Consider the following 23,622-nt stretch of genomic DNA (forward strand, 5'->3'; position numbering starts at 1 on the left):
GCATGTCCACTGTGAGAGACATAATCTAAAAAAACAAATCCAGAAATCACAATATATGATTTTTTAACTATTTATTTGTATGATACAGCTGCAAATAAGTATTCGAACACCTGTCTATCAGCTAGAATTCTGACCCTCAAAGACCTGTTAGTCTGCCTTTAAAATGTCCACCTCCACTCCATTTATTATCCTAAATTAGATGCACCTGTTTGAGGTCGTTAGCTGCATAAAGACACCTGTCCACCCCATACAATCAGTAAGAATCCAACTACTAACATGGCCAAGACCAAAGAGCTGTCCAAAGACACTAGAGACAAAATTGTACACCTCCACAAGGCTGGAAAGGGCTACGAGGAAATTGCCAAGCAGCTTGGTGAAAAAAGGTCCACTGTTGGAGCAATCATTAGAAAATGGAAGAAGCTAAACATGACTGTCAATCTCCCTCGGACTGGGGCTCCATGCAAGATCTCACCTCGTGGGGTCTCAATGATCCTAAGAAAGGTGAGAAATCAGCCCAGAACTACACGGGAGGAGCTGGTCAATGACCTGAAAAGAGCTGGGACCACCGTTTCCAAGGTTACTGTTGGTAATACACTAAGACGTCATGGTTTGAAATCATGCATGGCACGGAAGGTTCCCCTGCTTAACAGCACATGTCAAGGCCCGTCTTAAGTTTGCCAATGACCATTTGGATGATCCAGAGGAGTCATGGGAGAAAGTCATGTGGTCAGATGAGACCAAAATAGAACTTTTTGGTCATAATTCCACTAAACGTGTTTGGAGGAAGAAGAATGATGAGTACCATCCCAAGAACACCATCCCTACTGTGAAGCATGGGGGTGGTAGCATCATGCTTTGGGGGTGTTTTTCTGCACATGGGACAGGGCGACTGCACTGTATTAAGGAGAGGATGACCGGGGCCATGTATTGCGAGATTTTGGGGAACAACCTCCTTCCCTCAGTTAGAGCAGTGAAGATGGGTCGAGGCTGGGTCTTCCAACATGACAATGACCCGAAGCACACAGCCAGGATAACCAAGGAGTGGCTCTGTAAGAAGCATATCAAGGTTCTGGCGTGGCCTAGCCAGTCTCCAGACCTAAACCCAATAGAGAATCTTTGGAGGGAGCTCAAACTCCGTGTTTCTCAGCGACAGCCCAGAAACCTGACTGATCTAGAGAAGATCTGTGTGGAGGAGTGGGCCAAAATCCCTCCTGCAGTGTGTGCAAACCTGGTGAAAAACTACAGGAAACGTTTGACCTCTGTAATTGCAAACAAAGGCTACTGTACCAAATATTAACATTGATTTAAATACTCATACTTATTTCAAATACTTATTTGCAGCTGTTTCATACAAATAAATTGTTAAAAAATCATACATTGTGATTTCTGGATTTTTTTTTTTAGATTATGTCTCTCACAGTGGACATGCACCTACGATGACAATTTCAGACCCCTCCATGATTTCTAAGTGGGAGAACTTGCTAAATAGCAGGGTGTTCAAATACTTATTTTCCTCACTGTATATATATATATATTTATTTTAGGGCTGTAAAACAATTAATCGCATCCAAAATAAAAGGTTGTTTTATAATATATAATATATAATATATGTGTGTGTACTGTGTATAAATATTATATAAATATTTTATATCTATCAATCAATAATTATACACAGTACACACACATATATTATGTAAACACAGACTTTTATTTTGGATGCAATTAATCGTTTCACCCGCCCTATGTGTTTAAAAAATACATTTTATATGTATTTTATATCAATTAACTATTAATATAATAATATTATGTAATGTAATATATAATAATAATAAATGAAAATGTTAAAATACATATATATAAGCATTAAGTACAGCAAATACAACAAGGTACAGTTACTTTTATTTTAGTATAATTAATATACTAATATTTTATTTTTAGTTAATGTTTATTGTATTTCAAATATTGAAATATATTTTATGTTTTAAGTTTTAGTAACAATAACAACCCTGATACCTCATAATTTCAAGAATTTTGACTTGGAAATGTGCTTAATTGTCATAAAAAAAATTTTTGGGGGGAGAAATATGAGCCGGTCCTGTTCAGGTTTCCTGAGGCTTTCGCTCTGTTCTCAATGAAATGTTCTGAATTTGCTCAGTCGGTGTTTTGTATTCAGTGGCATTACATGTTGAATATGTATTTTGTTGCAGATGTGTGTAAAAGTTGTTCATCTTCTGTTCCTCAGTGCCTTTACTCTCACGGATCCTGCCCTCCGACGCCTGCAAGATCTACAAACAGGGAATCAACATCCGGTGCGTTTCATCTCCGGTCCGGCTCCAGATGAGCTTCAGCTCTGAATCTGCAGCTCGTCACAGGAGTCGTTCACTTCAGAATTAATCTACTCTCCTCCACGTCATCCAAGATGTTCATGTGTTTCTTTCTTCAGTGGAAAAGAAATGAAGGTTTTTGAGGAAAACGTTCCAGGATGTTCCTCCATATAGTGTCTTCAATGGGGTCCAACGGGTCGAAGGTCCAGATGTGAGTTTCAGTGCAGCTTCAAAGTCTCGACACGATCCAGCCGAGGAATAAGAGTCTGATCTAGACAAACCAGCGCACATTTATAACAAATAAACATTTATATACTTTTATCCACTAATGCTGGTCTTGCTCTCGCTGTGATGAAAGGTCACGCGTGTTCCGGGTCAGAAATGTAGAGAAGAGCGAAAAACTCTAATTTTCTCCTCCAACATCAAAATCGTCTGACATCGTTATTTTACCTCTTATTTATTTATTTGTAAATGGCGTCGTTGCACGTCTGCTTTGTAAACACTAGGTCTGTTCTTACACCTACATCACGCTTGACCTTTCAACCTGATTGCGTAATGTGTGTCGCATCACAGCGAGAGCAAGACCAGCATTAGTGGTTAAAAGTATATAAATGTTTATTTGTTATAAATGTCGGCTGGTTTGTCTAGATGAGACTCTTATTCCTCGGCTGGATCGTGTCGAGACTTTGAAGCTGCACTGAAACTCACATCTGGACCTTCGACCCGTTGGACCCCATTGAAGACACTATATGGAGGAACATCCTGGAGTGTTTTCCTCAAAAACCTTCATTTCTTTTCCACTGAAGAAAGAAAGACATGAACATCTTGGATGACGTGGAGGAGAGTAGATTAATTCAGAGGTGAACGACTCCTGTGACGAGGGTGTATTTAGTGATCGTTAGTTTGACAGGAAACACTCACTAGTTTCTGTCACGTTCACTCCGGGAAAAACCAGGGAATGATAGTGAAGTAGCTTTGGAGAGTGTGTTGACGTGTTTGTGTTGTGTTATGATCAGAAATGTGAGTCTGTGTGTGTGTGTGTGTGTGTGTGCTGTAGTTTGGACACTACACTGATCGATTTCACGGATATGAAGTGTCAGCGAGGAGACCTGAGCTTCATCTTCTGTGGAGACGCCGCTCCCTCCGAGTCCTTCGTGGTTCTAGACAACGAGCAGAAGGTGTTCCAGCGGATTCATCACGAGGTTCGTTCTTCATCACGCCTGCGCTGTGTGACGTGTGTAACGTGTAGGGGTGTAACGATACCCTCTTGTCACTGAAGAGGGTTTATTCTGAGATAAAACACACACACACACACACACACACACACACCTGAAGGGGTTTATTCTGAGATAACACACACACACACACACATATACACACACACACACACACACACACACACACCTGAAGGGGTTTATTCTGAGATAACACACACACATATACACACACACACACACACACACACACACACACACACACACCTGAAGGGGTTTATTCTGAGATAACACACACACACACACACACATACACGAGACAGTGTGGCGTGTTACTAATGTTTACTCACTTCGTTTAAGACAAATCTGTGCAGATTCAGCACAAATACTCGTGAGTCATCATATATATCAAATACAGTGTATTACGCAGAATCTGCTCATATCTGGCTAACCTGAACACACACGTCACTACGCAACACATAACGGCGCGCTTCTTCATTTGCATTAAAGCAATAGAAGATTAAAAAGCATTTGGTGAACAGAAAAGACATTGTTATTTTCCAACATCCTACATTTATTGATGTTCTTTGTTCAGTATTAATCTGGACACCTAAAACACATGTTTGGTGATGAGGATGAAAGAGGAAGAGGAGGAGATGCTGGATGACAGGATTTTGTTTGAATAAGAAATTAATGTATGAAATCCAAATATATATATATATGGTTAATTTCTTTTCTTTTTTTGGCTAGTAGAAGTTCTGATGGCCGGTGACTTAAACATTTAGTTGCCAAATTGGCCGGTGAGTGAAAAGGTTAATCTGAAACCCTGGTTACGCCCTAGTAACGTGTGTGTGATGTTTCAGGAGTCTGAGATGGAGACGGAGGAGGAAGTGGACATCCTCATGAGCAGCGACATTTACTCCGCAACGCTTTCCACCAAATCCATCACTTTCTCCCGCGCGCAGACCGGCTGGCTCTTCAGAGAGGACAAAACGGTCAGTGTGAGCAATATCCAAGTATGATTTCATATATATATATATATATGTGATGTGTGATCAGTGTGATGTAAAGTCGGCATGAAGAGGAAGTTGCACTCGTCTTTCAGAAATAAAGTAATATTGTGAAATATTATTCCAGTGTAAATCAGCTGTTTTCTATTATCAACACTGATAATAATCATAAATGTTTCTTGATCATCAGATCATCATATTAGAGTGATTTCTGAAGGATCATGTGACACTGAAGACTGGAGTAATGATGCTGAACATTCAGCTTTGATCACAGGAATAAATTACACTTTACTGTATATTCACATAGAGAACAGATGATTTACACTGGAATAATATTTCACAATATTACTGTATTTTTGATCACATAAACACAGCCTTGGTGAGCAGAAGAGACTCTTTAAAAACATAAAAAATCTTACCGAGCCCAAACTTTTGAACGGCAGTGACTATCCGAGTGAAACGCTTCTGGAACAAGAACAGATGTGGGCGGGGCTTGATTGTGTCCGTGGGGAATTGATTGGATGAATGGATGGTTGTGGTTTCCTATTGGTGGAGTGTGAGTTGCCCCGCCCATCCCTGTTCTCTCCGGGTCTTTGGATGCCTTCTGAAAGCCTCTTGTTCCCGCAGGAGCGAGTCGGGAACTTCTTGGCTGATTTCTACATGGTCAACGGTCTGGTTCTGGAGTCCAGGAAGAGACGCGAGCACTTGAGCGAGGAGGACATCCTGAGGAACAAGGCCATCATGGAGAGCTTCAGCAAAGGAGGGAATCTCATCGAGCAGAACTTCGAGGTGACCGCTGTGTTCCCCTCTCTCTCTCTCTCTCTCTCTCTCTCTCTCTCTCTCTCTCTCTCTATCTCTCTCTCTCTCTCTCTCTCTCTCTCTCTCTCCATATATACAGTAGTCAACATTTGAAGTGGATCAAAACCTTTCATCAAAGTTATACATGAATTTTGAACAATACCCGTTCTTGAACTTTTTTGATCCACTTCAAACGTTGACTTCTATATATATATATGTGCCTGTGTATGTGTGTGAGTGTGTGTGTGTGTGTGTATATATATATATATATATATATTTGTGACATGATGTAGCTAAGTCAGAAATAATAGCAAAACTGTAAACGAGGTGTTTTCTGTTCACTCGCTTTGGTGTAGACTGTGTAACTTTGCAGAATGTTTACATGCACAAACACCTATATTACACACTAAAAATAAGGTCAAATGTGACCCTGGACCACAAAACCAGTCACATGGGTCAATTTGTTTTAAATGAGATGTATACATGATCTGAAAGCTGAATAAATAAGCTGTCCATTGATGTGTGGTTTGTTAGGATAGGACAATATTTGGTCGAGATGCAACTATTGATAATCTGGAATCTGAAGATGCAAAAAAATCGAAACATTGAGAAAATCTCCTTTAAAGTTGTTCATTTATGATCACGATTGTGCTGCACTCACTCACACAAATACATGTTTTATATATTTACAGTAGGAAATTTACTAAATATCTTCATGGAACATGATCTTTACTGAATATCCTCATGATTTTTGGCATAAAAGAAAAATTGATAATTTTGACCCATACACTGTATTGTTGGCTTTTGCCGCAAATATACCTGTGCAACATGTGACTGGTTTTGTGATCCATGGTCACAAATATAAAAGCATAATTAAAGGGAACCTATTATCCTCTGTGTTTTGTTGTTTTAGTCTCTACTAGAACTTGAATGTTGATTATTCTCCTCATATTCTCCATTGTTGCGGCTCCTCTCTTCCCAGTCTGTCAGTAACGCTCTGTTTACTTCCTGTCTCTATGAAGCCCCTCCTTCTGAAAAGCACACTGTGCTCTGATTGGTCAGCTGGATCAGTGTGTTGTGATTGGTCGAGCGCTTCGAGTGTGTTTGGGAAATGTCCCGCCCCTTTCCATAACCGCCAGTTTAACACACTACTAAATAACTCAACCAGGCCCCGCCCCTTTATTCTGCGCATGAATTATTATAATGAGGAATATTGTGACGTGTTCGTTCCCGGAAGAAACTCAAGATACAATGGAGGCGTTTCAGGAGTTCAGAAACACTGACACTGATATAGAGAAGAACTCTTTTTCATGATCGAACAGCAACATTAAAGAAAGCCATCTTTAAAGTTAGTTTAATAATGTCTTCTCTCTCTCTCTCTGTGTCCTGATAGCCCACGAGGCGTCAGTCGCTGACCGCTCCGTCTCCGAACACGATCTCCTGGGAGGAATACATCACCGCTGAGACGGGAAAGTACGTCAGACAGCGCTTTTCACAATACACATCGTTTCAGAGCAGCTTTACAGACCACATTACGATCTCCGATGTTCTGTCCGCAGGGCTCCTCATCTGGGCCGAGAGCTCGTGTGTAAAGAGAGCAAGAAGAACTTCAAGGCGACGGTGGCCATGAGTCAAGACTTCCCTCTGGGCATCGAGTCGTAAGTGTCCCACGCTCACTCCTTCCCGAGACTCCGCATGTTCACTGATGATCACGTCTCACTCCACTTGTTTTACAGGCTGTTAAATGTTCTGGAGGTCATCGCACCCTTCAAGCACTTTAATAAACTCAGAGAATTTGTTCAGATGAAACTCCCGCCTGGATTTCCTGTCAAATTAGGTAAACAGACACATTTATCATATTCTTTTATTACATTATAAATGTCTTTACTGTCACTTTTGATCAATTTAATGTATCCTTGATGAAGTAAAGTATTCATTTCTTTCCCAAAAAAGAAAAAAAACAACGTACTGACCCCAAACTTTTGAACGTTATAGAGTGTTTAATGTTTAGTTAATAAATTACATGTTAAAATGTTCAAATAGAAAACAGTTATTATAAATTGTAATAATTTTTCACAATATTACAGTTTTTTGTTTGTATTTTTGATCAAGTAAATGGTGAGCATAAGAGACTTTTTAAAAACATAAAAAATCTTACCGATCCCAAACTTTTGAAAGGCAGTGTAAAGTCAGCTTCATTTATACAGTGCTTTATATTATAAATATATCATTAAATATATATTATTATATTAAATATAAATTGTTTCAAAGCAGCTTTACAGTGATAATAGGAGATTACAGTAACAGATTGTTTGGCTTTTATATAGTGTGTGTGTATATATATATATATATTAGTGCTTTCAATCGATAAAAAAATTAACTAGATTAATAAAGAAAAAAATCTGTGATTTAAACGCAATTTAAAACCAACGTTTTTTTTATATATTTGATGTTTTTTTATATATTTTATAATTTAATAATTTCACTGTTAATCTCCAAATTAATGTAAAGACAGTATATTAAATACTTATTTAATGGCATCTTTTTATGAAATGGACAAAAATGTATCACATATATATATATATATATATATATATATATATATATATATATATATATATATATATATATATATATAAATTTCCAAACTTTTATGTTAGATGTGATTAATCACGATTAATCGATTTGACTGCACTAATTCCAACACACTGCGTTATGTTACGACGACGACGATGATGATGATGATGATGTGATTCCCGCCCGCAGACATCCCGGTTTTCCCCACCATCACAGCCACCGTGACCTTTCAGGAGTTCCGTTACGACGAGTTCGACCAGTCCATTTTCACGATTCCCAGCGAATACAAAGAGGATCCCAGCCGGTTCCCAGACCTCTGAGCTGTCCCAACTTACCCCGTCGACCCCGTCTCCACACCTCCTCCCATCTCCCGAGACGTTTGCGGATGGAGACCGACGAGTTTCATGTAGAAAACACTTGTAAACACGGACACAAAGGGATCGTGCTGAAGGAAAACGGGTTCCTCGTTCGCAGCTGCACTACATGATCAAACTGAGTTTCACGAGGAAGAAGCGCAGAGTTGTGGAGCTCAGGACATACGATACGCTAGAAACACTTCACATCACTGTAACTGGCAGGAAATATGGCATTATAAATTATTACATAAGCCGCGTTTTCATATATATATATCTTTGTACAACTGTTACAAACTTGTATACTTCACTTAAAGGAAACGTGTATATTTAGGAAAGAAGCGTGTGTGTGTGTGTGTGTGTGTACATGATTTGAATCGTTTGTCACCGAATACAATGTATATGTCATTTCTACAGTGTAAATACCAGCTTGTGTTTCTGTTGCATTATGGGAAATGGGCTTGTCACTTTCTCCTTCACTTTGCTTTCTCACATCCTAATAACTAGTGTTCCTGAACCGGGAGGAACGACGTACAGAGCCGGATGTAAATGTAGCAGGAACGTTCCGATGGACGGGAACTTTCAGCCGCTGCATCCCGTCGGTTTGGTTTCACTTTTTCACCTTGATAGATGGATGTAAATAATTTAAATTTAAAAATGTTTTCCAATGTAGTATAATTGACATGTATAACTGACGAGTATGTTTATTGAGATATTACTGTGACGGCAACGACATCTTACTGGAGTGTTTTATATGTTTCTGCTGTGTGCCGAGGGAAAAGGAACTCATGTTTGCACCAGCAAAATCCCATTGGAAAAAAAAAATATTTTTATGTTTCTTGTGTTTCGTTTTTTTCTCCTCTTCAGAATGGAAACAAGCTGCAAGTTACACTTCCATGACCCACTACTGGCTAGTGTGGAAAACTCTTGTGTTTTGCTGTATTCCTTTTTTATTTTTAATACCAGCTTCTTTCCCTGTGTTTGTTTTCATTGTTTTTAGATTTGCTTTATGTCTTCAGTACTCTCAGATGTTCTCCCAGATGCATTGAACTCCTTGATGTACAGCAGGAACCTTGTATGAACCTGCTGGACTTTTACATGACAAATTGTAATTAATAAAATGTCCACGTATCAATCTCTTGTGAGGACTTGGTTTGGTCAAACTGTTTTATTAGCAAGATGATATTCAAACTCGTGAGGGGTGGCAAGGGTGTTGTTTTAAAGATGTAAACATCTATCTAACCCAGGTGAATAAAGGTAACGTTACAGAGAATTGTATAGCTAAACTATGGGTAGGGCCTACTGTGTCAAAATGCTACTCAAAATTTAATTGGGTCACTTTTAAGTATCCACATTTAATTGTTCTTAAAAGTAAATGTCGTTTTAGAAATTAGCTGATGAAATATTAACTTTTATAAAAATTCTCGATGTAGTTCTAGAAACATATCAGCAGCAATATTCAGAATACTTGATTCTGATTGGTCAATCGCGGCGTTCAGCGGGAAGATATTCCACGAATTTATGCAAATGCTGTTCAGACCGCTGATTATTCGACTCGTACGCCTCAGATAACTTAAGTATACATATTACTTTAATATGGTTCTGCTGTGCCGAATGTTATGTATATTGTATGGGACTACTTTTTTCGTAGCTAAAGCTAAGGCAATTTTCAGGTAAAGGTATAGAACTCTTGTTAGCTTTGAGTCGAGTTACTTTTGACTCCTTTTGTTGAATTCTTATAAATATAGGTAGCGTTAACTTGTTGCATTCGACTAAACCAGTCTTGGGTTATTACGTTAATATAATGTGTGAAAAGTCATACCTCAGAATTTCGCGCCATTTGACTGGAGTGCGCGCGCATGAATAGCGCGAAAATGTTGCTCTTGACAAACAGAAAAGCAGACAAAAGACCTTAAAAAACATTTTGGATACAACGGGAATCAGACTCAAAGGTGAGTGTATAATTTCTTCTTAACATGCCTAGCAATGGAGAAAATAGGAGCCAAGAATTTTTTTTATGAAGTTTTATTTTTGTAACATTGCAAACCGTACAGATAAATCAGTTTCTTAGCAAACTACAGTCTATGATGACGGTGTGTTCACTACAGATAAACACATCGCAGCAGATACAGCTGGACTGTCGAAAGACCTGCGAGAGAAAGTAATCCAGTTTACGTGGTTTCACAAACGTTCTGCAACTTTAAAAAGACAAACACCTTCCACCTAACTGAGGCTAACTATAAAAAAACGAATGCAATATCATTAAAAGAAAAAAAACAAAGACAAAAAAAAAAACACTGCTTGACAATGTTATCCAAGCACTTTTAATCAGAGGGTAATTGCTTTAAATAGAAACTGCAAACAGACACAGCGAATTGTATTTTTCAGGGAGAAATCGACTTTCTACACTAAATTTACAGTATAACACCGTTCCACATCATCCAGGACGAAAGAAACAGCAATAAAATCGGAGAGAACATTTTAAGACGAGCATGTACCAGTAAATACAGCAGATTCTGAGGATGCAGAGTTTAAAAAAAAACCAAAAAGGGAATGAGCGAGTTCAGAGGGGAAAGTTTTTAGACTGATCTAGGACGAGCTTTCCTCCATCTAAACTCTATTTAACAATACATCTCAAACACTGATCAGTGGGAAAGGGCTGGTTCAGTCGCTCATGTCCATGTCTTCGTCTCGCTGGTCTTCGCTGTTTCCGTCCGACTCGCCACGACCCGCGTCATCGGCACTGTCTACTTGAGCCTCTTTGACCTGCGGCGATGAAGCGGCGTCTGAGTTTCTCTCTCGCTCTTCTTCATGCTCGCTATCGTAGCCCTGCTCTTCCTCGTCGTAATCCCTGGTCACCTGCGGTATACAGAATTCAGAAGCAATTTTAAAGGTGCAGAATGTAATGTTGACAGCTAGTGGTTGAAACGAGTATTGCAATCGAGCGCAATCGACAATGGAAAGTGTCGCAACAAGCCTTGCACTGTAAACGCATCTACGATATTTATCTGCATTTTAATATGCCTCGTCTTGGAGCTTTTTAGTTGAATGCCGAGGCTTTTTAGGTCGGGTAGAATCTGCAAACTCTGACCCTGTTTGTATACGTCCAGCTTCTATGTGGTGTTTTTAATCTGCTTTAAGACAAAGCATGTGTAAGTTCATAAGTCGACACCATTGCTGAGTATTTCCTCCTTAAAACTGCAGTGAACCAAAGACAGTCTCAAAAACACGCTTTGAAATCGCTGGTGTTTCTGACGTCACAAACTACCTTGTAACCAATCAGATCAACGTGTGATCGTCAACCAGTGGATCTCTGAGCTGAGTGAGTGGAGGCGGGGCTCATTTGCATATTCATAGAACCAAGCATACTAAATGAGGCAAGGGTGTCGAGTTACACTCAAGTTACTTTAAGACATGAGGAAATTTTTCCTCAAAGAAAAAAACGTTTAAATATGTAGCCTAATTTTGGTGATTAAGACGAGGTAAGGGATACAATTATTGACTACAGGGGACTTTAACAAAACAGAAATTAACCATCCTAATCAGATGCCATGTGGCAAGAGTCCAGCGACAAGCAATTCTATACCAGATGCAAAAAAAAAAAAAAAAAAAAAGGCCAATCAGACCAGCATGTGGGCGGAGCTTCTATGCAAATGCACTGCCCTCGCATCAAAATGGACAAGTATAGGAATTCATACATGTTAAAATGGTGTAATATTAAAAACACACTGAGTGACAAACATAGAATACCTAATTTCCAATCATTTATTTTCAAGACCAGGTGTAAATGCCCTCCGAAACACTTTTGACACGGATTTAAATCCGATCCCTCAAACCACATCAGGAGGAGGTCTGAGACACGTTCCAGACGAAACTGCACAAGTGTGAACGCATCTGGTTGTTGAAACCCCATATGTAAATTTTACTCCTCCCAAAATGTTAGAAAAAAAACAAAAACACGTGAGTGTGTTATAGGCTATAGGACATATTATAGCCAGATATTACAGCGCTACCGCAACACGCATTTAGCAAGCCAACGCGCAAACTGCCGCTAGTAAAACAGAAAGCAAGTCGCAGACGCTTAACACACAATCATCTTCTTCATTAAAAGTAGTGAGACTAAATGTTCTTACCGGTGCTGATGCCGCTCTCTCTCCTATTGAATTTAGCTGATGATAAAAAAAACAAAAAACAGCTCATATCTGTGGCTTTCGCTGACGTTAACTTCGTTAAATTTGCATATAGCGTGGGAACTGAAGATCGGATTTATATCCGTTTTGCGGAGACACATTTATGTGGGCAAGTGTAAACGAAACCATTTTAACAAATCAGATGAAATGAGCAGGTGTACACAGTATGGCTATAAATATCACAAAATGATAATTAAACTCACATGACATTCTTTGGTAACACTTTACAGTAAGGTTCATTAGCTAACATGAACTAATGAACAATACTTAGTACATTTTGAAATTAATATTAATAAATGCTTAATACATTATTAAAAATCAAAGGTTGTATTGGTTAACATTAGTTAATGCACTGTGAACTAACAATGAACATCTGGATTGTTATTAACTAACATTAATAAATAGTGTAACAAATGTATTGCTCAGTGTTAGTTCATGTTTGTTAATGCATCAACTAATGTTAACTAATGATCCTTATTGTAAAGTGTTTTAACATGAAATATAGCATATAGTCAGTAAATGAGGTTATAATGGTCATACTTTGTATTCTGTTGCTCAAGCCGTGACGTGGCAGAAATAGAAACCGTTTCTAAAACAGAATGACGTCACGGCTGATCAACGTTACTCGTACCTTCACATCTCCCTTCTCACTGTCAGACTTCCGGTCTCGATCCCGGTCCTTGTCTTTGTCTTTGCTCTTCTTGCTGGTGGAACGTTCCCTTTTTTCACGAGTCCTTTCCCGATCGTCTTTCCTGTCTCGGTCACGGTCTCTCTCGCGGTCTTTATCCTTCTTTTTCTCTTTCTTGTGTCTGAGAGAAACATGCGGTTTTTGGGGTTAAGGCGGGTCTGAGAAAGGAGACGTGTGTGTGTGTGTGTGTGTGTGTGTGTGTGTGTATTACCTGCGAGGAGACGGGGAGCGGGACAGTTTTCTCTTGGGAGATCGAGACTTCTTTGGTGATCGAGTCACGCTGCGACTTCTCCGGTGCCGTTTGCTGGAGAGAGAGACATTTGCTGATCAACAGGAGCTCTGGCCTGATGTAGACCACAGTAATTTGGGGTGCACTTTATCAACACCTTTTTATGTGTTTTGGCTATTGATTTACACGACAACAGATTTGAAAGTGCACGTTTTTTTTTTTTTAAATGATACTGTAAACTACAAAAACGCAAATCTGTGAAAAAGGGTTACGTCATGCACATGCGTGTTACGTGTTCAGGCTATAGGTGTGCAATATCTCTTTACAAAACGACATCGCCATCTACTGGCTTGGCAGCAGAATACAGGGTTCGTACAGATACTGTAAAATCAAATTCCCAAGCACTACAATCAGAGATCTCAGTTATCAAACAATATCTTTTAAATTCTAAAAAAGGTAAATGGATAAAAATAAACCAATAAAACAAAATGGTACAAATAAAGTGCAGCAGATGCAGTGACTGTGGTAAATTTAATCATTGAAGGGATACTATGACAAAGATATCGCTTTAATTACTCAAACTGATTTTTTTCTCCCATTAATATATGATTGAGCTGAAGAATAAAAGCTGTATCATATACTTTATATCTATAGGAGCAATATCACGCTCATAGCCATGGGAAATAACTATCAGACGGACTGCATCTTTAATTTTGTGTGAAAAGATTGTTTTTTTTAAATCAATAAAATTAACAATAAATTTCCCATATATTTTCCTTTAATAATTAATAAGTACTTCATACAAATGGCTGTTTTCAAGTGTTTTCCAGGACTTAAATTTCCTAAGTATTGAGTATATTAAATACCTTGTAAGATCCCGGTTTTTAGTCGTTTTCATGGACCTGTATGAGTGGGGATCGTATTGACAACATTATCATCTGTATGCAGAAAACGCACAGGAAAAACTTCTCCGCTTTTAGCACATCGTTGTAGTGTAAACTTACCCTTAGTTTCACAAGATGTACTTGTGAAAAAAGGTTGAATAAACTCAACGGGACTTTTATTTCCGCTATGTGAAAATGCAGATTCCAGTAATAAAAATGAAATTTTAGATGATTTGGATACATCAAAACTGGGGATTTTGACTTCTAAAATGTAATAACCATAAAAATAAAAAAAAGGGGGGGAAAAAAATCATAATGTCGTTGGGCTGTACACTCACCGGCTGGTGCTGCGGGACCGTCTGGCACTGCTGTAGCTTTTCGGTGGAGTTTTTGAACGTTTTCGGATCTTTTCCTCCTTCCTCCGATCTCTACATCAAAAACAAAAACACATCTTTGAAGAAATGGACCACTAGCATCGCACCACTAACCCTGAGAAACCAGAAGCACATTTTACACGATTGTTCTTTTCTATAAATATGGGATTTGTTTTAAATCTATATTCAGAGTCGAATTAAGAATCAAAATCGAATTGAGAGCTTGCGAATCGAATCATCTGAATCGATACCCAGCGTCTCAATGTTCACACTATCCATCCTAAACAGTGTGAGATTGGAATAAGTGTGTCCCAAAGCATAGTATGTTGAAGAGTGTGCCAAAAGTCCACGCATGATCTATTTCTGGTGGATTTTCGAAGTGTGGATCCGTGCTCACTATAACAGCTAATATTACCCACAACCCACTGCGCTTTGGAGGAGGAACTACAAACACAAGTTAAAGTGTTAATTTACAAAACATGGCGGATATGTGTGACCGACCGTGAGGTTTAGATGAAGGTTTGAGTGACTAATCAAAGTTTAGACAGATTTTTCTATCAGTGTCATATTTCATCTGCAATAACGTGGACTTTTATAAAGATCTGTTTCGCCATTAACTTTTAAATACATCATTATGCATTAGCCTAATATGAGGAGAGTCTCCACATGAAAGACCCGCGACTGTAGACTTTTAGGGAGTGTAGTTTAAGTTGGCGAATTGAGACGCAGCCCTAGTTTGACCTGATGACGAACTCACCTGGACCTGGAGCGTCTGCTGCGATCTCGTGAATCGGTCCTCCTCCTCCTCGGGCTCTTTGACCTCCTCCTGCTCCTGGACCGAGACCTTCGTCTAGAATGACTCTTAGAGCGCCTACGGTCACAACATATTCAAATCAGCCCAGGACTGGATATGAATACCAGCTTAAACTGCTGATTAAAGCGGCTTCACGAACCTGTGTCTGGAGCGGGACCGGGACCTCCTGCGTCTGGACCTGGACCTGGATCTCGAGCGCTTGCGTTTATCATCCTTTTTACCTGAAGAAGCAAACGCTTTAGCACAGCATTTAAAACTAAAATAGAGTCAAAACTAATTATTCAGACACCAGATATCATTTTATATTTTTTTTACTAGTGTGATCAGGACACTATAGTTCATTTATGTAAGTGAGGAGAGCAAAATAAAGTAAACTGTGACATATTACACCCAATAATTCTTCATACAGAGACTACCAGTGACATTTGGGACCAAAAATTATTCAGACACTTTGACCTGAGCAAGTGTTTTTTCTTTAATTGCTAATGCTCTTTTTACACACAGACTGAACACAATGAAGCATTGCTTGGTGATTGGTTGAGCTAAACTGGTATTATCTAATTGTGTAGTTAAATTTAACAGCTGACAGATATTCAACATAATTCATGTGTGAGACAGTCTAACAGAAGGACGGACAAAACCAGTCAAATATCAACTGAGTTCTTGTCATTTTATTACCATTTTCTAAACTATAGCGAATAAACTGTGATAATGTGAGAAATGTTGAAGGTGTCTGAGTAAATGTGTGTTTGACTGTATATATATAGTTGCTCTAGTGTCTGTCCACTCACTTCCAGGCTCGATTGCGGCGGAGATCAGAGACTGTGCCTCTCTCACTCTCTTCATGGCTTCTTCGATCTCTTTATTGGAGGCGTCCGCCTTCAGTCCCGGGGTCAGATTCAGCCCAGCGGCGAGAGGGTTCAGCCTGCAATCACAGTAATGTACCGATGAGAACACACTGCACCTCAATTAGACGAGTAGAGACGTCTAATGACAGGGTACAACCAGCCAAAATAAAAGTTTGGTTTCACTTGAAGAAATTGTGAGAAAAATATTCTCTAGTCCGTTTCAGGAATACAATTATTTGGACATGCTTTTCAGATGACTAAAATTGAATCTAACCATTAAAATAAAACATTAAGGACTAGTTTCACAGACAGGGCTTAGATTAATCCTTAATTAGGACACTTAAGTAGCTTTTATAAACATTACTGGTGTTCATCTTAAGACAAAACAGTGACACTGATATATTTTAGGATCTATCAGTGCAAGTTGCTTTCAGTTCAAACATGCATTTTAGTCTGGGACTAGCTTAATCCAGAATAAAACAAATCTGCTTTCATACGGCCCTAGATGATACTGATGGACTTACTTGGGGTCTATGGATGCCATAAGCTTCATAAGCTGCTCAGCCGACAAAGTCTAAGAAGAAAAACACATGAAAGATTAGTGAAAGAGTGAAGCATATCTGGTCTGGTCTATTGTTGAAGGAGCTGAAAGATGTCAAACCTGAGGGTTTATGTTGGGCGCCGCCATTGCAAGAGCTGCCATGGGGTCCAAGTTCGGCCCTCCAAGACCGCCAAGAGAAACACCACCAATCTAACAAAACATCAACATCATTATTGTCCGAAGAGGGCGAGCGTCTCGTTACATTAGACACATTTCCATTACGCGTTTTTTTTTGTAAATGTCGGGAAAAAAAATCTTGCGAAATGTTGTGACTAAAACGTCATTTTTCTCCTCATGACGAGTCATTCCAAAAATCATGACAACGGCTGCTGGTAGGTTTATATATATCCCAGTCACTGCACTAGTCATTATTATTAATGAAGGAGACGCAAGCGTGTTTTCCAAGCATTACTGGCAAGGAAAGACTCTTATGCCTGTGAGCGACACATATGAGGAGTTTCTGGGTGTTTCTCACTCATTTCTGCTTCAAGCTCTTGATTGTGGCATTTCTTTGAGGTTTAGAATCCAGTATTCCTGTAATTCTTCTGTCTTTTATGAGTTTAATAAAGAACTCCGTCTCGTCTTCTGTCTAAACACACCGCGTCATCTACGTCAGGTGACTGGAAATGCACAAAAACGGTTTCCACTGCAGTTTTGCAAAATATATTTCTTAATTGACGGGAAAAAAAACCACCTCATGCGAGCGTTAACTTTAAGCTAAATGGGAGTTTTTGCGAAATTGACGTGTTTCCATTGGGCGTTAGGCTTGCTACGATAGTTGGCGTTGACTGTGTTCAGAAGCAACACCGGTTACATCACTTGCCCACCGCCACCCACTGTCTATTTGATTTTTTTTATTCTTTTATAAAATCATTAAGTTCAGTTAGAAAACAGACACTATTTTCTAACTGCAGATCAGCAACTGGAGTCCAATTCCATTCATCACGAGAGAGAGGAACTGACTGACAAGATGGAGGAATATTTGGTGTCAAAGCGAAATGTAAAAGCGCCTATTTCAGCAAATTTGTCATTGCACTGCTCATTGTGTTTTTCATTAAGAATAATGAGCTAATGAACTCCCCATTCAAGCAATCTGCCCCCAAATTGGTGCTAATTTGAAAGCGAAACTAAAATGCTGCATTTGTCTACGGGCAGAACAGAGCACCCGTGGACCGGTTCGGCGAGCGCATTTTAGTTTCTCTTTCAAATTAGCACCAATTCGGGGGCAGATTGCTTGAATGGGGAGTTCATTAGACTATTATTCTTAACAAAAAACACGGATGCGCAAATCTGACTTTTGCCTTTAAATTAGCAATTTAAAAACACCAGCCGGTGATACCGGTGTTGTCACACGTTGATTAAACGCGAAAGAGGAATCAATGCGGTGTTCAAGCGCTTTCTCTCTCTCCAGATAACACGCGAGTCCCGATTTTCGCCTCTTCTTCTGCGTTTGAATGTGTAAATTGGCAGGACAAAACAAAGCGAAATTAACTTTCACTTTATGATGGTTAAATTTAGCAGTTAATCCGTGAATCACATGCGTGCCGAACCGTGGGGAGCCGATTCGTACAGGTCACGGATCCACTGCGATCCGTTCCACCCCTATTGTGCAGCAGAGACAGGCATTTAGACAATTGTGTGTATGTGTCCGTTCAAGGCTAAGGAAACGCAAAAGAGGAATCAATTCGGTGTTCGAGCGCTGTCTGAGTCCCGATTTTCGCCTCTTCTGTGTTTAAAATAGTTTGAACGTGTAAATTGGCAAGATTAAAAATTATAAACTTTCACTCTATGATGGTTAAATTGAGCACACTCACAGATGTGACGGGATTGGGCGTCGGGAGGAGTCCGCCTCCTGGCAGTAATCCTGCGACGGCATTGGCTGGAGCGAGCAGTGACAGAGCCTTGGACTCGTCAGGAATCACTCCTGCAGGACAGAAACGCCACAGTTAAACCACGCCACGGCTCTCGCACCACACACACACACACACAAACAAACAGACCCCTTTTTTTTTTCCAAGTCTATATTTGCACTGACATCAGTACTCGCTTTTTCAGAGGAAGCTAACACATGAGGTCCCTTAACAAAAGCATGAAGTGCACAATACTACAAAAAAGGAAATGACACTAGACACACTGCCAAGATGTTATCACCTGAACTTGATTTTTTAAGTCATGAACCAAATGTAAGCAAGCACAGCCGGATCTCCACTGGGATGTGCTCTCAAGTTTCATAAGTTGTATAATGAACAAGCGACTCAGGTCGGCTGCTTCGCTATAAAGCACACAGAGACATCAAGATAGACAAAACAGAGTTTATGATTTGGGTGTCAGCATCAAATGACAAGTTTATTAATCCACTGATGGTGTGACTTACCATGACTAATGCAAATAACATTTGTTTAGGGGGCTTTTGCTGGTTATTTGAGAGCTAAAACTGCCTTTACCTTTTCAAGCACATCTAAACTCGTCTAATGAATGTGTGTGCTGGATTGAGACACATTATGATTTTTTTTTTAAAAGACGTCTTCCAGCAAAAGCCCATTTTAAACTCAACTACAGACTGTCAAATGCTAAAAAATAAAAAAAAATATCTAGAGTTAAATGACAAATGAATGTCTAGTGAGTGCATGGAGTCCATTGGGCGAGCGCCTCTGAAATTCATATCTCACTTCAAACAATTCAATCATCACTTACACACACACACACACGAGAGAGAGAGAGAGAGAGATGAGAGAGAGAGAGAGAGAGAGAGAAACAGGACAAGCTGCAGAAGACAAAACTGTTGGGTGGCATTTTCTGCTGGGCCTGGTTTACAGGACTTGCAGAACCAGGGAAAAGAACTGGAAAACACAACAACAAAAAACAGAAACGACCGTTAAAAAGCGTCTCAGGCCTTTTTCAGTCATGTGGAGAGGAACAAAAGAACATTCTCAGACTGTTTCTTACTCAGAAAGGGAGGTTGGACTAATATCATAATACGGACAGGAAAGCCCTCTCATTATATCTGATAGTGTGCATATATGTGTGCATAAACACTCATGCAGAAATGCGCTACATCTCGTCTTACCGTAGATTATCTCGTGTCTGATTAGCATGCAGTTCAATCAGAAATGTAGAAACCAACAAGGATTTGAGCCTAAACATTTGTGCTTTTGCATGATTAGATCGATCGATCTTTGTCTGTGAGCTCGAGTGAATTCAGTTGGAGACACAAGAGAGAGAGAGAGGATTATAGTTTACAGCAGGGAAACACGTGGGCTGGCCGCTTTTATTTGTCTACAGGGTCACACTCAGACATCTGCCGGCTCTGCAATTGCCTTGTTCACTATAAAAATCACACACACAAATGACAAAGAGAAAAGTTTAACAAAAAAAATGAAACTAAACTGGGAAAGGCAATGAGTTTAAACATGAGCTCCTGTGCCATTCAGGGGGTTCATTCCCAACCATCTCATTGATATTTCTGAAATATACGCTGCCGTGCAAAAGTTCGGGATCGGTATGATTATTAATGTTTTTAAAAGAAGTCTCTCATGCTCACCAAGACTGCACTGATGTGATTAAAGTAAAGATTTTTTTTCTTTTTGCGTGTGTGTGTGTGTGGGGGGGGGGGACAACAGAAAAATCAACACTTTTATTAATCAAGGATTCATTAAATTGATCAAAAGTGATGAAGACATTTATAATGTTACAAAAGATTCTCTTTTTTTAAATGCAGATTTTTTTTTACTTTTATATTCAAATTTACACGACTTTTCAACATTGATAATCATAAATGTTTCTTAAGCATCAGATCACCACATCAGAGTGATTTCTGAAGGATCATGTGACACTGAAAAATCCGCTTTGATCACAGGAATAAATGACACTTCACTATATATTCAAACAGTGATTTTAAATCGAAATGATATTTGACAATATTACTGTTTTTTGTATTTTCAATCAAATAAACGCAGCCTCGCTGAGCAGAAGAGACTCTTTCAGAAACATAACTAATCGTACCGATCGCAAACTTTTGAACGGCACTGTATAATCACACGTACGTCTACGTTGAGGTTTGAGCGACGGCCGCTGGGATTCACTGCACTAATGCCGTCGTCGTCTACACTGTGAAGGGGATCGATCACGTGTCTGAAAGTGAACATGAGCGGCACAAACCTTCTGCGAAGGGGACGACGATCAGCGCTCTGTCCACGAAGACCGTGTTGGTCAGATGCTGGGAAACTCCGACTGATTCCGGCTCGTGGAACTTTACAAAACATACACGTGAAGTCACAGGCAAGGGAGAATCACTGAAAGAAAATATAGATGCTTTTGCAAGATGTACACACACTTGATCACACACCTCCTGCAGTTTTTCAAACACCGCAGAGAAATATTCATCATGTTCGAGCAAAATCATCATCTACGGCATGACATAAAGATCCAAGATATCCGGCTCAGTTCTAGATCTGCCGGCTTCAGAGCAGATCCACCAGCGGCCTACCTTCGCTGCAGATATGATGACGCCAGATGTTTTTCGATGGGTGAAAAACAACAAAAGCACAGAACAGAAGTTAGCTACTGGAGAACCCTGCATTCTGCCTGCCTGAGCAGTGAAATCAACATTTACTGAGTCGAAATGTAGTTCGACGCCTAGAAATGAGCTGTGGTTGTGGCGTCCGATACTGAATACTTCTCTGGTCGAGTCCCCGGATGACTTACTACTTCCGGCGGGATTCTGAAGTGTGTATTCGATTGGACACTTTTCTATCCCATGAGGCCACAGGAGAGGATTTATGAATGGTGGGTGAAGCGGCGCAACTGACGCTGGTAGGTCATGTGACTAACAAAATGGCGGATGTAGTTCGTCTGAACCTCATTCATACTACCCATATACAGAAAGTACTTTTTTTTTAATGGTCATGTGTAGTATCTACTCAGTATGCGATTTCAAAGTCTACGGAAGCCCATTTCCACCGCATTAAGATAAAAATATAATCATCATAAATCATAATTTCTCATTTTACATCTCATGATTATGAGTTTAGGGCCGGTTCACACAGAACACGTTATGGTTAAAAGATCAAGGTCTAAAAATGCGTTATAAAACAAAACAAAAGACTTATTTTTAATTTGAGAGCGCGATTTCATGCACGAGACTGCAAAAAAACGCGAGACTTGGGCGCAAAAACACGTCCGTCTTGCGCGTTTACATTAAAAAAACAACTGAAAAGTAGTGCAGTTCTGTGTGAAATGCTCCTTAGTATGTCAATTTCAACTTCATTATATCATTATGGTTATTTAGTATAACATAATTTCGACTTTTATATAACATTACATTGTTATAACTAACATTTAGCAAAGCAGGATAATGTGGCGGAAACGTGCTTACGTAATGACGCGCAGACGCAGATAAACGTGCGTGACGTCACGGCTCCTTTATGCAAGAAAGCGCCACTACTGTATAAACTGCACCCAAACTGTAAAATATGCGTCTACTTTTACTGTTTTAATCATTAGAAATCATTATGACGAGGGCTGACGCTCACACGTGGACAAGCTGGAGATAAACGAACGATATTACTCAACAAGCTATGACCCGTTTAACCGGTTAAACTTAACGGATGAATCTGTGTTGTAGTTTGTGCGCTTTATCTACACTAGCGAGAATAGATTGAGCTTGTTTTGTGCCTATGAATATGTATATTTTGCACATAATTGGGTTGAATAGACAACATTATGGAATTGTTATACATCCGAACGGCCGTAAACGTGTATAAAATGTACTTTATATTGAACACGGAGTGATTAAGAACACATTTCTACTCACTCTGGTGGAAAGAGTTTGAGCTCGTCGATGGTTCCGATGAAGCCGAACAGGGTTCGCATCTGCTCCGCGGTGCTGCTCGGCGACACGTTCGTCACCTGGATCACATTGGTGCTGGACGTCATTATGGCTCCGATCTGATGATGGCGAACGTCAATCGAAAGACATTTAAATCCGTGCGGTAGAAACGCGATTTTACTCGATTTCGCCTCAATGGATTCTTTATCAATCGTCTCGCGGCCTTCTGCCTCACGCGCGCATGACTGCGGGACCTGTAATGGCGCTCGTGCTGCGGCGTGACCTGTGAAGCGCGCGCTCATAAGAACATGGCGGCGTCTGTGGCAGATTTCAAAATAAAGGTTTTCAAAATACGTCCTCATTTGGGTTTCAACCTATTTTTTACAGTCTATGGTTTCAACCTGGGGACCCTAGAAAAAATGTACACAATAAAAATAAACATGAAAATAAATTAATAAAACCAAATTATGATGATATTTATTTATAAATAAATTATGTAAATTACATTTATTATGTTTTCTAAAATCTGGTCTGTAATCATGGGATTAATGAAAGTTACTTTGTTATATTTTACCTCACACAAACTCTAAACTTCAAACGATAAATTCATGTCCGTATCTTTGTATGATTTTTATCACCTGGCAAGAAATAGGGACTTATAAATTACATCATGTAACAAAAGCAACCTCTTGCATCAGTATCACCACTATAGTTTTTTTATTATTATTAATTTATATATATATATATATATATATATATATATATATATATATATATATATATATATATATATTTTCATTTTAAGTTTAATAAAAGTTTTAGCAACCTTGTGCGTTTTGTCATTTTTATTGACGGCTTTAGTTTTTATTTCAGCTAACTATAAAAAAACCT

The 23,622-nt window shown here is 39.3% G+C and overlaps 2 protein-coding genes across 5 annotated transcripts in view; one reads left to right on the forward strand and one right to left on the reverse strand.

Annotated features, from left to right (window-relative positions):
- ankrd13c (ankyrin repeat domain 13C) overlaps nucleotides 1-9,411 on the forward strand; it is a 24,878-nt gene extending 15,467 nt beyond the window's left edge. The window contains exons 6-13 of the mRNA XM_084395138.1: nucleotides 2,243-2,309; nucleotides 3,382-3,526; nucleotides 4,402-4,533; nucleotides 5,176-5,337; nucleotides 6,740-6,819; nucleotides 6,906-7,004; nucleotides 7,083-7,183; nucleotides 8,113-9,411. Of these exons, the coding sequence (XP_084251264.1) occupies nucleotides 2,243-2,309; nucleotides 3,382-3,526; nucleotides 4,402-4,533; nucleotides 5,176-5,337; nucleotides 6,740-6,819; nucleotides 6,906-7,004; nucleotides 7,083-7,183; nucleotides 8,113-8,243 (917 nt within the window). The 3' untranslated portion in view covers nucleotides 8,244-9,411. The remainder of the gene's footprint in view (nucleotides 1-2,242; nucleotides 2,310-3,381; nucleotides 3,527-4,401; nucleotides 4,534-5,175; nucleotides 5,338-6,739; nucleotides 6,820-6,905; nucleotides 7,005-7,082; nucleotides 7,184-8,112) is intronic.
- An 881-nt stretch (nucleotides 9,412-10,292) lies between these two features.
- srsf11 (serine and arginine rich splicing factor 11) lies at nucleotides 10,293-23,020 on the reverse strand. 4 transcript variants are annotated; one of them, XM_084395134.1, is made up of 14 exons: nucleotides 22,717-23,020; nucleotides 21,063-21,196; nucleotides 18,719-18,828; nucleotides 16,965-17,054; nucleotides 16,828-16,877; nucleotides 16,247-16,380; nucleotides 15,595-15,676; nucleotides 15,399-15,512; nucleotides 14,606-14,695; nucleotides 14,250-14,285; nucleotides 13,366-13,458; nucleotides 13,098-13,275; nucleotides 12,410-12,445; nucleotides 10,293-11,135 (listed from the first exon to the last, which is right to left on the reverse strand). In XM_084395134.1, exons 1-14 carry the CDS (start codon nucleotides 22,836-22,838, stop codon nucleotides 10,941-10,943), a joined length of 1,464 nt encoding a protein of 487 aa, XP_084251260.1. In that variant the 5' UTR covers nucleotides 22,839-23,020; the 3' UTR covers nucleotides 10,293-10,940. The 4 variants fall into 4 exon arrangements, with proteins under 4 accessions (XP_084251260.1, XP_084251261.1, XP_084251263.1 ...); XM_084395135.1 differs by lacking the exon at nucleotides 14,250-14,285; XM_084395136.1 differs by lacking the exon at nucleotides 12,410-12,445 and having other exon boundaries at nucleotides 10,294-11,135.
- Nucleotides 23,021-23,622: the final 602 nt, after the last annotated feature.

The sequence above is a fragment of the Rutilus rutilus genome (assembly GCF_951802725.1).
Source record: "Rutilus rutilus genome assembly, chromosome: 22".
NCBI lineage: Eukaryota > Metazoa > Chordata > Actinopteri > Cypriniformes > Leuciscidae > Rutilus > Rutilus rutilus.

What these genes read in the sequence shown, in the direction of transcription:
- srsf11 (XM_084395134.1), bottom strand. Translation starts at nt 22,838, where the DNA reads ATGACGTCCAGCACCAATGTGATCCAGGTGACGAACGTGTCGCCGAGC. An exon ending in AGCAGACGCTCCAGGTCCAG is followed by an intron (nt 14,696 to 15,398) that starts GTGAGTTCGTCA and finishes TTTTTGATGTAG; the next exon opens with AGATCGGAGGAAGGAGGAAA. An exon ending in AGAGAGCGGCATCAGCACCG is followed by an intron (nt 11,136 to 12,409) that starts GTAAGAACATTT and finishes TGTATACCGCAG; the next exon opens with GTGACCAGGGATTACGACGA.